An 18,228-nucleotide genomic window follows, 5' to 3' on the forward strand; every position below is an offset into this window, starting at 1 on the left:
GAACGACGTGAAGAGGAGTAAAAGAGAGAGAAATAAAAAGAACAGCGAGAAGAAGACAAGGACAAACTGTAAAGTAAAATAAAGAGACACAAGCGGAGAGAGAGAGAGAGAGAGATTTTGGGCTTGCACGGTGACCCAGTGGATATTTCAATCAATTACCGTTAATTAGAAATCTCTGATTAATTCTATTTGTTGATTAAGTCAATTAAAACCACAAGCACTCGTTATCGCACGACGAGCCTAATGAATTCCTGTCGACAATTTGCACCCACACACATATTCCCTCTGCTGCTGCTAACACCGCCTACAGCTACACAAACTTTGTCGTCTGCACCCTCCTCCCTCTCTCTCTCTCTCTCTCTCTCTCTCTCTCTCTCTCTCCGTCTTTTCTTCCTTCCTGCACTGTCTCACTCCTCCTTTCTCACCTTCCATTTGATCCTTTTCTCTGCTTCCATTCCTTTTTACGTCTCCTGGTTACTTTTTAAATTCTTTGTCCTATATTTCAGTTCTTCTCAGTCGAAAGTGTAGAAATGTGAAAAGTTACAGCACCGCGACGTTCTGCGGGTTTGTTCGAGGGCACCTTGTTGACAGCTGTCTTTTACTTTTTAGAGTTTGGAAACTAAAATCCTTGGCTCGCAACCTTGTCCTCTCATCTCGAGGCCGGCGATTCCCGGACTGGGACCCAGAGACCTCCGAGTCCTCCACTTGGACTCCAGGTACTCGAACAAGGCCGAACACCACAACCACAAACTCCACCACCAAGATTTTCAGTCTTGTTTTGGAATCAAACTTTTTGGGTACTAGGAAAATAGAATGAATCACCTTGTGTGGCTGCAGGGGGCGCTGTTGCTTGGTTAGTTACAGTAAAAGAGATGATACATCACAGGGTGTGTGTGAGTTTGTGAACACAATATCTCAACATAGCATGAAAGCTTTTTCACCAAACTTGGTCGTAGTATTACGTTGGAGGATTTCTCCAGATGATCAAATTTTGGAGCTGATTGGTCAAAGGTCAAAGGTCATGGTCGACATAAAAATGGTCACATTTCCGAGGCTGCAAAAAGAGACGTGATGTGAAGTTTGTGTTGATCTAAGAAGTGACGTCACAACAAAGTCAGGAAATGACCTCATGCATATAGTTAAAAAAATCACTCAACTCAATTCCATCCCAAACTTCCCACCAGAATCACAGCACAACACAAAAAACACACACAACTTGTTCTAGTCATGCCAGCGTCTGACACGGCTCACACTCTTACATCATCTACCCATAATGCTTCTCTTCCGTCCATGTGCCTTAAGTGCCCCCCCCCCCCCGTCTTCTATCTGCTAATAGGAACCAATTAGTTCCCATTGTCCCCTCTCCCAGTAAAAGAGCATTATGGGAATTCCCCCTACTTAACACCTTTCCTTTTCTAAACAGGCACCCAATTAGACGCCTAAAGGACAAAGACACGGAGGACAAGTGGGGGCCTTGGGGGGGGGGGGGGGGGGGGGGGGGGGGGCAGGGACAGAGGGACAGAGGGACAGAGGAGTGTGTGTGATGTCTCCCTCAGTTCAGTCCAGGTTTTTCAAACTGTCAAATAAAAGCTGAATAAAATTCTGTTAACTGCACAAAACACACAACAGAAAAACACAGAAAGTATTTTATCGTCTTATTACAAACAAGTCGCCTGGAGACAAAAACCAAACACTTCTGTCTGTGTGTGTCTGTGTGTGTGTCTGTGTGTGTGTGTGTGTGTGTGTGTGTGTGTGTGTGTGTGTGTGAACTGTGGGTAATTCTCTTTGGCAAAGTCTGCAGAAATTCCAACTTATGGAAAGTGTGCATGAAGTGCTCCGACGGTCCTGAGTCCTCATGGACCTCAAAGTCTGTGGGGGGGGGGCCCCTCTGTGACGGAGCTTCATGTCGCACCGACGTCTTTCGGTCTCATATTAGCTGAGGTCCTTGTTTCAGACGTGAAAGCTTTACTCTTAAAATATTCAGCAGCAGTAAACAAACATATGAAGTTATTGTGAGCGAAAGCATTTACTGTTCTCGCTAATGCAGCCGAGCGATCGCGCTAAAACGCTGCATCGATAAAACTCCATCTCCTTCTGTCCGTCTGCGTTTCTCTGCATATCCGTCTTTTCAACTCTCTCTCTCATCCGTCAATTTCTTCCATTCCTTCTCTGCATTTCACTTCACAGGCTGTTCTCTCCATCTCTGTTTGTCTCCCTCATTTTCCCCCGTCATTCCTGCTCTCTCTCTCTATTTCTCCACCACGATCTTCTCCATCTCCATTTCTCACCCCCTCTTAATCCCTCGTTTTGTCTTTTCCCGCTGTTACTGCAGAGTAAAGTGTTTTTCTCCTCCGTCTCCATTCGTCTCCCCCCCCCTCCCCTCGCTGACGTGTCCAGTGTCGTTTTAAAATTTCGATCAGTGGAATCTCCACTGAAGTAAAAGTTGCACTCAGATCCACTCAAACATTTTAGAACAGGGGAGATCATCGTGACCTGAAAGAACCTGCAACAGGAAGAAGCAGGTGACGTTCACCTGTTGCAACAAATGGACGTGAACGTCTCCCCCTTTCTTTCTAACCTTCTCCTGACATCTGTTCCTGTCGTTTTTTCTCCTCTCATGTTCTCTTTCCTTCTTCTTCTTCTTCTTCATCTCTCCCTGTTTCTTCCTGCTTTTGAGCAAATTAAGAAAACATTTTCTTCATCTCAACATCTCTCTCATCCTCCTCCCATCTTCTTGTTACCTCCCCTGACCCTCCCTTTCTTCTGTCCCTTTGTCTTTGCCGCCGTCTCTCCGCTTCCTCTCGTTTCTCTGAGCCTCATTCTTCTTCTCTCCGTCTCCACGCCGCGTGTTTTTACTCGCTCGCTGTCTCTACTCCTTTAGCAGATGAAAGAGCCAAGTGTTTTCCTCTCCCACCGAGCAGATGAAGATGAAAGTCTGATCTGTTGTGTTGATGCCGTTACCGCGGCAACGTCTCACCTGTTTACTCGCCTCCAACCCCTAACGAGCAACCCTTAACGAGAAAACACCTCTTCAAAACACCATCGAGGACACACACACGCATGCACACACACGCCGCTGCAAGAAAAAAATACAAATAAGCAGAGCTGCAGCTGAGACACACACACACACACACACACACACACACACACACACACACACACACACAGCCTGTGTTCTTGGCGGGGAGTCGGTGGATCTTTAATCCTCATCATGAAGCAGGTATCGATATCAGAGCCTCGCTGCCACCCTCTATTAGCCGCCTGAGAGACGCTGAGGGGTGGCTCCATAAACTACAGGGAGGTGGGTGGTGTGGTTAGTGGACTACAGAGCGTAGGAAGGTGATGTCACAGGGCGGCAGAAACACAAACAGACACACGCGCGTACGTCAGACACGTTAACATAAATCTAAAAACATTAAATATAAATGAAAAGGTCTCAAGTTTACAGACTTCGTAGAGGAATGGGAAATTCCTGAGCTGACGTGGAAAACGACACGCAGGCGATGTTTTTCCCTTCGGTCTGAATCCACTGAAAATCTGTCATAGGCCCGACTCGCCCTCGATATTACCGCACCGATATCCAAAGGGACGATGGTTTGAAGATACAGACGCTTCAGGACATAAACTGGTGTGTTCAAATACCGTAAACTTTTACAGTTCATTTCCTCAAAAGGAAGAGGAACGAGGACGTCGCTCAGCAGAGCTCGTATCTTCACCAACGTCCAACTGTCCCTGACATTTAACGAGCTTTCAAACAGGCCTGGTTTTCAAAATCAAGATCCAGGTGATGGTTGAGATGAGGGGTGTGTGTGTGTGTGTGTGTGTGTGTGTGTGTGTGTATGTGTGTGTGTGTGTGTGTGTTGGGGCGTTAATCCCACAAAACAAATGGCAGGAGAGGAGCTGAAAATAGAAATGGGGGTTCATGTGTTACAAAATGATGGAGGGCCGGAGGGCAAAGAGCATGATTGGAGGGGTGAGGGGTGAGGGGGGGTAACAAACAGTAAAAGGGGGTGGGGCTCATCTACTGTCAACAGCAGGGGAGAGAGAGGGTAACAAGACAGAGAGAAGGAAAGAGACGACAGACGAAGAGAAAATAAGAAACAGAAAAAGACCAAGGAGAAAAAAAGAGGAGAAATGAGAGAGATGAAGAAAAGAGAGATCGATAGAGAGACCTCAGAAGAGGAAGGAAGGAAGGAAGGAAGGAAGGAAGGAAGGAAGGACGGAAGGGAGGAAACACTAAAATAAAAACAGTATTTACATTTTGTCTCTGTCTCGTCCAAACCTTCACTCGCTCTGATGGCGTGATGAGAAATATATTCTTGTTATTTATAATTCATTGATTTTTTTTTAACTGATAATAAATGAAAATAGTTGAAACAAACTCCCTCAGTTCAGACACACACTTTTTTTTGTGTCAGTAAAACAATTGTGATTCATCTCAGAATTAAATTTGCCGAAGAAAAAAAGAACTAATCATTGTTGACTTTATAAAATCCTTGAAACACCAGGATTCACTGAAGCGCGTCTTCACTTCAGTTAATGCAGCGTTCCTCGTGTAGCTGCAGTGATAACATAAAATCCAGCTAATTAGATAAAGTGAGAAGAGAAAAAACAGCGACAGGCAACAGTTAACCTTCTAGGAAGAGCGTCAGTGTGTGTGAGCTCTATTTTTATTCTCCATACTCAGCAGAGCAGGTGAGTGTGTGTGTGTGTGTGTGTGTGTGTGTGTGTGTGTGTGTGTGTGTGTGTGTGTGAGCGAGTCAGGCTCATTCTATTAATTCTCGGTGTGTCTGGCCCCCAGAGCGTCTCTGCTACAATAGAGTCATCGGAGGCCGGGGGCCTGCTGGAGGAACGTTTGGCCGATGCCGTATCTTAAAGGAGCGCTAATTCAATTAAGAGCCAGGCAGACAGGTGGAGGAGGAGGAGGAGGTGGAGGAGGAGGAAGAGGAGGAGGAGGAGGAGCGAGGGAATAAGTGTTTAGAAAAAAAGAAAACGTAGTGTAGAGAGGACAGAAGTGTGCAGATAGAGTTTGAGAGGAAATACAGAAGCACAGTGTTTTCACAACATGTTCTGGAGGGTCTCTATGTGACGACACAAATGTCTCTGGAGTGAGAACGAAAGTTTAAACCCTCACAAAGTTATTTCAACATCAGGTCAACAGCCTGTGATGTCACTGATCCAGGTAACGAGGTGGAACTCCCGGTTCGTCAAAGACCAAATGTCCTGAACCTGTGACTGGACGGAATCTGGACGTCAAAGCAGAAGAGTCTCTCTGAAATGTTTCCGTGCGTTCGTGTGATGTGCATGTGTGTTTTCTGAATGTGTGTGTGTGTTTTCTAAATGTGTGTGTGTGTGTGTGTGTTTGCCCTTGTGACTTCTGCCGACCCATGCTGGTTTCTCATACAGCCGTACAGTAATAAGCTGCAGCCCAGAAATCGAACCCATTTACGAGTCCAAACGCCAAAAACAGACAAATGATCGCTGAAATGGAGTCGACTTCTCTTAAAATGGAGTCCCTTCTCTCCATTTAGCCCCCTCTCTCTCTCTCTCTCTCTCTCTCTCCATACAAATGACTGCTATCAATATTTCCAATCTTCATTTCTCCAGAAGCTCACAGCCTCTTTCTGCCAGAAATCAATGGCTTCCCACTGAGAGCTGTGACAAGGATCAAAAGTAAGAGCGGCTCCACTCACTTTCTTCAGATAAAGTCTCGTTTCTATACAGTTTCATCATTTAGGCAGCCAGAGTGTGTGTGTGTGTGTGTGTGTGTGTGTGTGTGTGTGTGTGCTCACAACACTGATCCATTCATAACTTGACCGTGACGTTCGCTTCATAAGTGAATCAATAAGTGATTGATTATCAGAACGTGTGTTTGGTAACGAAGTCTTTCGTTAAACAGAATTTGTGATTGTGGGTCGTTCTTATCTCATGTTATGATCAGTGTTGTGTTGATTCGTTATAAGTTATAACAACGGGTTGAGACGTCATGATTGACAGCTGAGACCGACTCGCCACTGGTCGAGCGCATGCATCGATACCGTGGCTCCGCCCCCCTGATCGCTGCTGCACAGACTCTAAACGACGTCGCCGCTGCGAGGCGGCAGCGACGGGAAACGTTGGCGGCATTTTGAGATCGTTTCAGGAAGTTCAGACGCATCGTCCATGTTTATTCACAGTCTATGGTCACGATGGCGGTTCGCTCCTTACTGGGGTACATCGCCATGGAAACCCTTAGATACGTAACACATGACAGACGACAGCATCGCCTACCGACCAATCGGTTCTCTTGGAAAAGAGAAAGTCATGTGGTGTCACATGTGGACGCCACTCAGAATTGTGAATTCTAGGTTTTATCTCGCATGTAATCTCAGACCTAATCCTTGTGTCCTTGTGTGTCTGGATCACTGCTCGCCTCTCGTCTCTCGTCTCCTCGCCTCTCGCCTCTCGTCTCCTCGCCTCTCGCCTCTCGTCTCCTCGCCTCTCGTCTCTCCGCCTCCATGGTCACAAACATCGAAACAACACCAAACCAGCTCTGCCTCGTCCTGTTCATCTCCCTGCCCGCTGCCGGTCAGTCCTCCAGCGTCTCTGAGACCAAGAATTCAACGTTCCTACTTCCCTCAAACTGAGTGTGTGCGGGATTTGAGTTCATCCATTCATCAAAGCAGCTGTGAAATAACATGGATAGAAGCTCCGGATGAACAGGGGCTGTCCCAGCCAACGGAGACGGAAGACAAACCCCAGAGAGAATCATTGTGCGGACACGTTCATGTCTGAAAACACACAACAGCTGATTCCAGCGTGTGAGGTTAGCACTTCATGATGCAGCTTTAAAATGACTATTGATGTCCTGCAAGTAATAGAGGTCGGGGGAGGTGGAGTGTGAGACCTGCATGTGCCGACCGATTATGTCTTAACGTAGCATTTTATGACTTTATTCAAGAGGCCACATTAGGGAGATGATGTGGAGCGAGATGGCGAATGATACCCGACAGTCACGATGCAAAGGTCAGCGAGCGGACGCAGACGAGGGGTGCTGCAGTTTAAGGTCACTGCCTTAAAGCGCTCGATCATCAGGGGTTCCCTCGACTTAACGTCTTTTCAACTCTAACACCAAAACAAAATCTTCACCATCAAACGGCCAATCAGCGAGACGCCCGGACGAGACGTCCTCACTGAAGCGAAGCTCAACAGGACGCTGGACAACATGGGACAGTTCATGACATCGTGTCAGGATGGATTCTATCTTAAACGACGACTTTGATGTTGCAGTTGAAAGAGTTTCAGAGATTCAATAAAGACGATTAGAAATAAATAAAATGAAAGTGAGTTTTCTCTTTATCAATAAATCACATGTTGTTTGTCTTTGTGTGTCTGAACTGAATTCATCTGCATATCTTTATCATCTGTGTAAAAGTGTGTGATTGTGTGTTGTCATCTTTAAACTTCTATGAATTCATTTATTTATATGTGCGTTCCTCATTTGCATGTGTCTCTGTGTGTGTGTGTGTGTGTGTGTGTTCGTCAGTGTGAAGTCGGCATACATGCATGAATTAATGCACGTCGGCGTGTATACATTTCTGCATCAACTGGATCACTTGTATGACTGTGTAAGTGTGTGTGTGTGTGTGTGTGTGTGTCTGGGTGTCAGTCACACGGCGGGGCTAGGCTAATCAGCGCAGCTAGCTGTTCGCTGTGTGATGTTGGCTGATTAATATCCTGTTAGCGTCCCGTGGCTTTTAAGGCTAACTGCTGTTTCCTCTATACATCCATCGCCTCCAAACAGCCCTGCTTTCATCTGGCCTCATTAAGACGATGTACGACTATACTTAGCAACAACACACACACACACACACACACACACACACACACACACACACACACACTATGAACCAGTTGTTTTTTAAAAGCTTATTGTTGATTAGACAAAGCTTTGTCACATATCTGATCGTTACAAAAGTTAGTGAAGGAAAGTAAAGTGGGACTGTACATGAATAAACATCTTTAATTATTTACTGTAACTTTTATTCTCTCAGTCCCAGCTCACTTTGTAAATACACTTGCAGTGTGTAAAGTATTTACTGGCTTTATTTTGCATGTGGTAGATTCTCAAACAGTAACGACCGCCTCCAGTAAAACTCGAGTGTCCATATGTTGTTTGTTTTTTTTTACCGAGGACAGAACGATCATGTTATCTACTGCAGTTATTTCTAACGTTGCAGAGGATTCTCTGATTCACTCATGTAGAATTTATCAGCTGGACAAATATCAAATTCAGTTGCTTTTGGTTGTGACCATGAAACATGCATGACTACCTTTATTCAAGGGCTTTACGTTCTCATCCAGGAACTTCACTAACAACCCACAGAACGATATTGGCAGTGAAAATCCTGCAGTTCAATCTTTAAAGTTTTCTTGTGCACTGTTCTCGGTTTTCACTTCTGCAATTTGTTCATATGCAACTTAATTATCCCGACTCTAAAGTTCCCTGGACTTCAGGCTGAAGCTATTCCATGAACTTTGTGTTTTTATGATCCTGGAAGCAGATAAAACATCGAGCGTCGAGCTAAGCAACGCCGCTCCTCCTACCTTGAAGCTCTGCAGCTGCTCTGAGGCGTCTTTGTCTTGTCTGAGGCACGAGTTGAAGATGAGCAGCTCGGTGTCTCGCAGCCAAGCCTTCAGATCTTTAATGTGAGCCTCCAGCTGCTCCAGGAGAGAGTTAGTCAGCGGGGAGAGGGCCGAGCGAGGGTTGTCCACCGCGGCGCCGCGACCACCGGCCAGCAGAGCGTCAACGTTGGCCGACTGGTTCTGCTGGGAGGGACTGGGGCCGGGATGGTCCGAGAGGATTTTCTGGAAGATGACAGGAGAGAGGGAGACAAAAAAAACGAGAGTTAGCGTGAGGACTCCTTGTTGTGTCGATATCCCATCATGCAAAGTAGCATATCAGTCAATACACACATGGTCATTAATCATTTCCCCTCAGAAATGTACAGATCGATGAAAGAGACGTCGTGTGTTCGTCCCTGACGTCTCTGTCTCTGCCGCTGCTGAAGACATTGTTGAGTCAGACGTCTTTGTGGCTGAGGGAGAATTTGTTTCCTGTGACACTAAACTCATTTTTTCTGATTCTTAAATAATATGACAACAAATCTTTTCTTGTATCAAGGTGACGTCACTTTGTCGTATGATTTTATTTAGTTTCATGTTTGTTCATAGTTTCATTTGACCTGTATGTTTGTGTAACATACGTACGTCCTGTCGTCATCACCTGCATTTGACTCTGATTGGTTTGTAGCGTAGCGTTGGTCGGACTCTGTTTGGACTAAACACATCGATATCAAGGTGGTAACATGAAACCCATATGAACCGGGTTACAGAAATAATTAGTATTTATCTGCTGCTGTTATTGAGAATTAGCTCGATGTAGCTAATGCTGTTGTCACCACGGCGATGGGGCCTGTTGTTACCGTGTTAACGAGGTTGTTGTTGATGAACAAACCTTCGACAGGTGCAAAATAACATCAGCTGCTAATTCTGAGTTTGGAGCAGCTTCACCTGCGGAGCTGAAACCCACACCCGAGACAAAACAGCGTTTAAGACACAATAGAAAGAGAGTGTTTGGTGAGGAGCAATCACAGTTTCAAATAGGAACCACTGAGAACAACAAGGGCCTGACTCCAGGTGTGTGTGTGTGTGTGTGTGTGTGTGTGTGTCTGTGTGTGTGTAATAAGCTCTGCAGAGTAATTTTCCAACCCCTGTTGATTACACAGTAAGACACAGCGAGCAGCTGAGAGACACTATTCCCCACTTGGATTTAGACGAGTGTGTGTTTGTGTGTTTTTCTGAAAACTGCTCATCAATATAGAACAAACACACTTGTGATGCGACGGCGAGCTCGGAGGTGAGTCTCTGGTCAACGTTATCTCGCCCGAAACACGTCAGCTCTAACATTTTCCAAGCCGTTTTCAGACACGAGCTTCGGAGGAAGTCCGGGGGAATCGGGTCTGGACTCTCTGCGGAGTTTGTCTTTCACACGGGAGCAGGCCAGAGGGAGATTCTCCGCTCATTCACACAGTGCAAGTCTGAAAGTAGCTTTAAAAAAACAAGATGTGATGCAAATGTGCAATGTTCTTTAAATTCTTACTCACTAGTTTTGGGATTTAGTGACTGAATGTGATGCGTCAGCAGTCTGAGTCAAATCAAGTGGGAACGTACCAAAGTTACTGCCTTTTAGAAAATACTGTCCGGGGGAAACACAAAGACGAGATTTCAATTTAGAAAGGATGTAAATTTATAGGAATATAACTAAGAGTGCTGAAGCGTGATGTTTGAGTGTTTGTTATTTCTGAAACAGCTTCATTCTTCATTTCTAAATAAATAAATAATATATATATATATATATATCACGAGGGGGAATTCAGACATCTGGGAAACAAATTTTTAACATCACATTGTTGTTGTGTGATGCAATTAAAAAACATCTTGTCACAGATGAAACACATTCCCTCTTCGCTCGTGAATGTCCGTCTTCCTCGTGCAGTGTTTGATTCCACCTCCTCTTTGTTTTTATCATCGTGGTGATTCTGAGATTAATTCTGAAACGGTGCTGTTACACTGAGCTCCTCCGCTCAACTGTCTAATTAATGCTTCGTTTGATAAAGTTTCCGTCTCACAAACACACTCGGAGCTCCGTCTCATTTTCTGGGTTCACATTGTTGTGTTTTCAACATTTTAAAGGATCAAATTGCTGTAATCTTGCTGCAACTTTAACAAGCGGCCACAACAAGAGACACTCTGAGCTTCTCCTGAACGAGCCCCGCATGGGTCCCTGTTGCTAATTTGCATATGTATGTGTTTGTACAAAAGGTATTGAGTCGTTGGTGAAGCAGCGACTCTCCCTCCTGAGTGGAAACGCTACTTTAGCTGAACTCTGGCAGGTAAAACCAAACCATTAGGCGATGAAGAGGGGCGATAATAGGACCCCCTGATCGGGGAAATGCGCCGTTAGCTTTGTTCTCCGAAGAGAGGAGGGTGATTACGAATCCGTGGTAAGTTTGGCAGAGAGAGAAACAGACGGAGAGAAGACAGCACCGTGCAGGAGAGTGGATGTGAGCTATCGTCGGGGACGTCATTTAAAAGACATAAAGTGCGTTTTTCAAGACAAAAGCAACAAAAATATTTAGTTGAAAATATGATGTATTGTTTTCTCTGCGGGCGGTTGTTCACATCGCAAGATAACAAAGTCTGTGAGTTTCCCACAGAGCCGAGCAGCAGCACGCTCACCTGCACACTGATGGAATCCTTTCATACTTCGGAAACTTTGCTCATGTCGCACATGGAGGATTCGTTAGTGAGGTAGAGAACACGAGTTTATGTTTCCACACACTGACGTGACGGCTAACATTGTCTCGAAGCCTCAGTTTGACGTTTCCCAAGAAGTTTTTCATTTGGTTGAGGAGCAGGGGGCGGAGCCTGACACGCCCACCGCCACCCGCCACCTGCACCCATTGGACGGTACTAGCTGTCAATCACACTGCATCCATACGACCGGGACCATGAATGTTGACTGACGTCACAAAGTGAGAAGTCAAATCATTTTCTCATAGACGTCTATAGAAACAACCAGTGGAGTCGCCCCCTGCTGGTCATGGAGTAAATACAGTTTAGTTTTTAAGGGAGTTCTGATTTGTGTGTGTGTGTGTGTGTCTGTGTGTGTGTGTGTGTGTGTGTGAGTGTGTGTACATGCCAGATTAATGCAAAACTCCTATTGGAGAAGACTGCAGTGTAAACAGCCTGACTCCTGACAAACTGTGTCAATACAAGATTTAATCAGCGTTATCGATCAGACACTCACTGGATCTTTTTTTTTTTTTGTTCCCCTCTGGAAAATTAAAACAACGTGACACATTTTCCATCCAGAGCGATCGGACGTGCTCCTCTGTCAGCGACTGAACCGTCAGCTGTGTTCATTAAACTCACAGTAACAGTGAGAGTCCGGTGTCACCGCTGCAGTTCATCTCCGCAGCTTCAGAGTGAGTCCGTCCTCCGTCTGATCCGATCCAGAGGTCTGAGCAGATCACTGGAGCTAACGGCTAACGTGTAGCTTTCCACTCATTCGTTCTGGGAGAAGTAAAGTTTCTGCTCCGAAAACAACTTTGACAAATTAATAAATTATCTTTAAATCTGACAAATTTCAAGTTCTTGTTTGGAGCTTTCTTTGAAATAGAATCTCTGTCCACGCAGACGTTTTAGCTCCATGACATCGTCGAGTCTTGTGATAAGAACCAATCAGGAGGAGAACGTGGGCGTCCGGGTCATCGTTTCTAAAAGTCGTTGTTTTTAACCAACCTGAAGTTTTCCGACTAAAACACAATCAGTTTCCAAACGTCTCCATTTTAGGTGAGGAGGGAAACGATTATTGATTCTGTCGCAGTTTCTCTCTTTACCGATCTGAACTTTTTATCTAAATGAGGCTTCATTTGAATGAAATCAGCGTCGACACACTGTGAGAAGGTGAAACAGAACAAATGTGGAAACTGAGGGAGAAGATGTGAAAAAAAAGATCCAGTGGGAACGAGTGGAAATGAAAACGAGCAAATAATGGAGATAAAGAGAGGAGGAGAGCAAAGTGAAACAAAGAGAGGGAGGTGTTGTTTTTCCCTCTCTCCTCTTCCTCCTCCTCCTCCTCCTCCTCCTCTGCGCAGGTGATCAGAAAAATGAAACGCAGATGATTAAAAACAAATTTGATTTAACGACAGATAAGAAAAAACTAAATTTTAGGTGAGTTAAGGTTTCGATTGATTTTTATCAACTGAGGACAATCGATGATTTATTATTATTATTTTTAGTCTTTTCTTGGTAAAATTATAAGAAACTATGCTTTTCCTCATTGCTGATCAGGCCTTTATATATATATAAATAAATATATATATATATATATCTGTAAATATATACACACTGTATTTATCCTTTTACCGTTTGACCTTGAACAACTGCACACAAGCTGCTGCCAAAATCCACAACAGGAAAGATGAAAGCTAATTTAGAGCCTTTTATTATTTCCTCCGTCGTTCGACGACAACGTGAACGTGAACGTGTGTGTGTGTGTGTGTGTGTGTGTGTGTGTGTGTGCGTTCGCGCTCTGTCATAAATTCTTCATAAGGCCAGGACAGTTCAGAGGCGAGGCACAGGACATCAATTCCAGTTAATTCCCAATTTGTGTCAGAGCAGCAGATGCCGACGCCAGCACTGATCGGCCCGTTAATATGCTACTCAGACGCCATGTTGGAAGGAGGAGGGAGGAGGGAGGAGGGGAAGGAAGGAGGGAGAAGACAGAGAGAGAGAGAGAGAGAGAGAGAGACGACCTGAGATGTATGGCGAAAATTTTGACAAGAAAAGAAAAGAATCACCTTAAAAATACAGATTGGAAAGCGAGGGACGAAGGAGACGCATCAGAAAGAGAGAAGAAAGAGAAAAGAGTGATTTCTACAGAACTGAGGTGTCCGCAAACATGTGGCCGCACACATTAAGAAACAATGACGTGTGTAATTGAGACAAAATGAGATCATCGTTTGTTGGACCCACGATGGGGACGTTTGCAAGAGAGAGATTAGAAAGTGATTGCTACCCAGAATCCCTCTGTTCTCTGGCGACTGAAACAGCGTCGAGAGTCCGACTGTCTCTTTGTGAGAGACAGAAGTTTTAATCACAGTGTGTTTACTGTGGTGGAAACACTGACGCTCATCTGCTGCTGATGTTTAATCTCTGAACTAGAATCTGTTTCATGGGGGTGTATGTTAATGCACACACACACACACACACACACACACACACACACACACACACACACACAGATGGCGTTTGCTCTGATATCTGAATGAGCTCGGAGCGTCGACGTGCCGCTCGGTCGACGAGTTTTGTTTCTTCGCAGGAACAAAGTCGCATCGTCGCATTCCAGCCTCCCGACGAGCCGCCGCCAGCTGTCACCGCCGCCGCACACCTGGAATTAATCACCACGCCCGGGCAAAGACGAACCGCTGCCGACGTGCCCATCAGCACGGCGAGCGACGCTTCCCGCGGCGTTTGAAGAGATCCAAACACACGAGCCGGCTCAGGTGCTCCGGCGCTCTGGCGGCGAAGGTTCATTCTCTCGCAAACAATGTTGGACGAGCGACAGCTGGAGCTCGTCTTGGACGGACATGAAAGGACATCACAGGACGAGACGAGCGACTGAAGACATCAGGTTCTCTGATTAAAGAGTCAAAGAGCAGCAGCAGGGGGAGAACCACAACTCCCAAGATGCATTTCATCAGATCCGAGCTTAGTTTAGCTTAGCATTTCATTAGAGAGTGTTTAAGTTGGATGGTGTCTGTCCCTCCATCCATCCCTCCATCCATCCCTCCATCCATCCCTCCATCCATCCCTCCATCATCCACATTCCTCCACACAGTGAAAGGCCACAGTGGCAGCAGGGATTCTTAATTGAGGCGACACTAATTATCATCTTCGTGTTCTAGATTAGATCAGTGCTGATTAGTCTAAAATTAGACACACACACACACACACACACACACACACACACACACACACACAGACCCGTCTCCACACAAACATCTCTATCATCCTCCAGATACCATCTCTGTGTTTGTCTTGTCTCCACAGTTGCACTAAAACCTGACTCAGTGTGAGTGTGTGTCTGTGTGTGTCTGTGTGTGTGTCTGTGTGTGTCTGTGTGTGTCTGTGTGTTACCTCCAGCTGCCTCCACGTGTGCGTCAGGTTGTGTACTTTGCAGTGGAAGTTGCCGGGCAGCTCGACGCCGCTCCTCTTCAGAGACTCGGCTCGGCCCAGCAGGCTCGTCTTCCTGCTCTCCATCATCATCAGCTCGGCGTGGCTGCTCTGGAGACACAGGAGAGGACAGACGCTCGTCACACAGACGTAACCCGGACCACAGCGGCATGGTTAACGACTTCGGTGACAGAGAAACACACAAGGTTCTTCACACAACTTGAAGGAGACACGTTATTGTCAATGTGTCTTTTAGTTTCGCAGGGGGTAAACAGCTAAAAGCAAGAGTTTGAGACAGAGGCTGAAGAGAGGAGCTGCAGCAATGAGGACAGTCTGAGGACAGAGATGTCTTCTGCACACGAAAACACCATCAACCTGAATATGAGCAGAATGTGTCTTTCTTTAATTAATTATCACGCCACGTGGTTGAAATAGGGAAAAGATTGAGAGATGAAGAGCAGAGCCTCAGAGTCTGTCCCCGTCCTGGGTGAGGACACGTGCTGCCTGGGAACAGGAGCGTTTCAAGGGGCCCCTCAGGCAGAAAGGGACCCGGGGGCCACCGAACTCAACCAAACCGAAAGAAACGATAGATATACTCCAAAGGTTTGGCGGAGAGGTAGAGACATGAGGCGCTGCAGTCTCCTGCAGTCGATCACGGAACGTTAAGCTGGATCAGCTGTTCTCGGGGGGGCCCCTCTCCGAGCTGGGGGGGGCCCCTCTCTCAGCGTAACCCTGCCCAGGAAAATCATTCTCGCACCAGTGTCGTCTCCTAAACTTAATTGACGAAGGATGCTGGTGTTGTTGATGCATATTTTGCGGTGGTTGCACTTTTGATTCCTCTGACATTTGAATATGATTTCACACTTTATCTTTTCAGATTCTGTGACTTCGGCTCCTCGAGGAGAGAAGCTGCTGAGGATCTGATCGTCGGAGGAGTTTGTCCTCCAACTGCTCTGAAGCAGGAGCGGATCTCCTCTGTTGTCGTTGTCTGCAGCTCATCTCACAACGAAATGTTCGAGGGATTTCGAGTTTTTTCCGGCAGATTTTTTCACTCGCTGCTGCTCCGACCACATTAAAAAAAGGTAAAAACTGTCGCGCCCTCCGCTGCGCCACAGACTCGCAGGAATCAAACGCAGCGGCAGCACTCCACAGCTCCCTTCTGGTTGGTGCTGTTGTTCGAGCGCTGCGGTCGGAGGGCGACGCAGACGTGGAACAGTTTCTGAATCAGATTTTACTCAACTATGAGGATATAAATAAAATAAATCCATGTTTGAGGAACATGAAGAGTGAAATTTCAAACTTTATTCAGTTTTGTGTTTTCACTGTTTCCAACCTTTCAACCAGTTTCATTAATTTTCGGAGGATCATTTTGACCCTTTGACCTTGAACCAACAGAAACGAATCCTTCATCATCTCTTCAACTTCTCTTTTCTCACCCTTCATCCCTGTTTGGTTTTTTTTCAACTCTTTCTTTGTGAATCTCTCCATCTTTCTTATTCTCCTTTTGTCCCATTCATTCACAACACTCCTCCATTTTTCTAAATTATGGCTCAGCACTTCTCCATCTTTATTTTCTTTACTGTAACACCCCTCAGCCCTCCCCTTGGATTTGCTTAATACATCCATCTTTTTCTCCATCACTTTCCATCTATCTCCCTCCTTTCTTCCGTCTTTTCATTTGTTAGCGTAACTCTCCTTCAATGCCTCCATCTTTTTTTTTTTTTGCCTAATTTCCCTCCTCCTCTTTTCTCTTTCTCCTCTTTTCATTTTCTGCATCGATAGCTACTTGATTCTACTTTTCCCTTGTCGTTTATCATTACCGCCCGGCCCCATTTGAATATTCAAATGTCTCTTCTCTGACTCTGTGTGTGTGTGTGAGGACATATGCATGGCTCTGTGTGTGTGTGTGTGTGTGTGTGTGTTTTTGCTGTGCTGTCATCAGCGTGGCGGCGGCCATTTTTCAATGTCGCAGATTCTGATGGAGATGCTATCGTTCGGCGCTTCACAGCCATCCATCCCCTTCACTTAGCTAATAGCCACGCCGCGAGAACGAGGGATCGACAGCAGGAAAAAAAGAGACGAGTGGAAGGTAAATATGTCGGCGTCGCACTCGTCTAACAGTCAGGAAATTATACGATTTATTCGCTGATGGCAAATATTGATTTAAAAGGGGGGAAAGGGAGCCGGCGGGGGAGGAGGAGGGGGTGGTTTTGTTGTTGTTGTTGTTTGTTTGAAGGATGCCACTGATCCAAAGTCAAAGAAGAGAGGGGGAGAGGGGGAGAGGGGGAGAACAGAAGATAGACATGCCGATTAAAATGCATGAGATCCTAACTTTGAGATAAGTGCTGAGAGAGGGATCTTGGAGAGATGGGGGGTGGGTGGGGGAGACTGAGGGGTGTAAGAGAGACTGAGAGCAGGGGTGGGGGGGTGGGGGGGGGGGTGCATGGATGGCTAGTTGTGATGTATTCATGCCTTAAGTCAATCTCCATGCAAGGATGGACTGAGATACACAGGCCTGAGGAGAGAGAGAGGGGGAGAGAGGGATGAGGAAAGAGACGAAGAGATAGAAACAGGAAAACTTGGAAAACGCCACGTCCGCGCTCACACACTCAAACGGTGACCGGAGGCCGAGCGCTGTGACACGAACCTCGACAAACACGCCGGCTCCTCCCACCACAACTGACGCCACCGCAGTGAGACGGTCCAACTTCATAAAGATACGATGACGGAAAGAGACGACGAGGAGGGGGGGGGGGAGGGGGAGGGGGGACAGCGTGGGTTTGATTTCGTTTGTGAGGCTGAAACACAGAAAGTCACAGTTTCCTGCTCCTGTGTTGAAGGAGCTCAAAGAAAAGTGGAGGAGGAGCTGATTCTCAAGGTCAATCTGATGAAGAGTCGACATCCTGAGAGACACAACGACACAAAGAGTTTGTCGGGGACATGAACGTCCTCGTCCTCATAAATCTGTGAACTTAACCTTCTTGTAAATTCAGGTTTTATATTCTCAAGAACATTTTTGTTTTTTTAGTCAATAACTGTTTTCAAGTCACAAAATTAAACGTGATTAGTGAGAAACGTGAAATGCATGATGGGAAATGATTGTTTGTTAACTCTCTTCACCAGTAAAAGAGTTTTTAAAGTAACGTTTCAGACGACGGGAGCGATACTGAAGCAGAGATTCAGACGATGTTCATATATTTTTATACAAAAAAATTAATATTTAAACTGAATTGATGCAGCGAAGTGTTTATTTCTGAATAATAAGAAATTTCTTCCATGTCAACGTGTCAGACGCAGATAAATGTACTTTTGCACAGTATGTGAAATCACAACGGAGGCGAGAGGACACAGGAAAACGGCAGCGCTTTCCAAAAACACAGAGAGAAACGAGGAATAAACGCTTGACAAAACAGATGAGGGGGAGAGAGGGGGAGGAGAGGAGGAGGA

General features: G+C 45.8%; 1 protein-coding gene across 5 annotated transcripts in view; it reads right to left on the reverse strand.

Annotated features, from left to right (window-relative positions):
• Positions 1 to 18,228, reverse strand: part of akap6 (A kinase (PRKA) anchor protein 6) — a 121,610-nt gene that overhangs the window by 20,972 nt on the left and 82,410 nt on the right. For all 5 annotated transcript variants that reach the window (XM_069536254.1, XM_069536257.1, XM_069536256.1 and 2 more), the window contains 2 exons: positions 14,746 to 14,892; positions 8,587 to 8,847 (listed from right to left, as the gene is read on the reverse strand). In XM_069536254.1, coding sequence (XP_069392355.1) covers positions 8,587 to 8,847; positions 14,746 to 14,892 — 408 coding nt within the window. The remainder of the gene's footprint in view (positions 1 to 8,586; positions 8,848 to 14,745; positions 14,893 to 18,228) is intronic.

Source organism: Paralichthys olivaceus, chromosome 12 (genome assembly GCF_024713975.1).
Source record: "Paralichthys olivaceus isolate ysfri-2021 chromosome 12, ASM2471397v2, whole genome shotgun sequence".
Classification (NCBI taxonomy): domain Eukaryota; kingdom Metazoa; phylum Chordata; class Actinopteri; order Pleuronectiformes; family Paralichthyidae; genus Paralichthys; species Paralichthys olivaceus.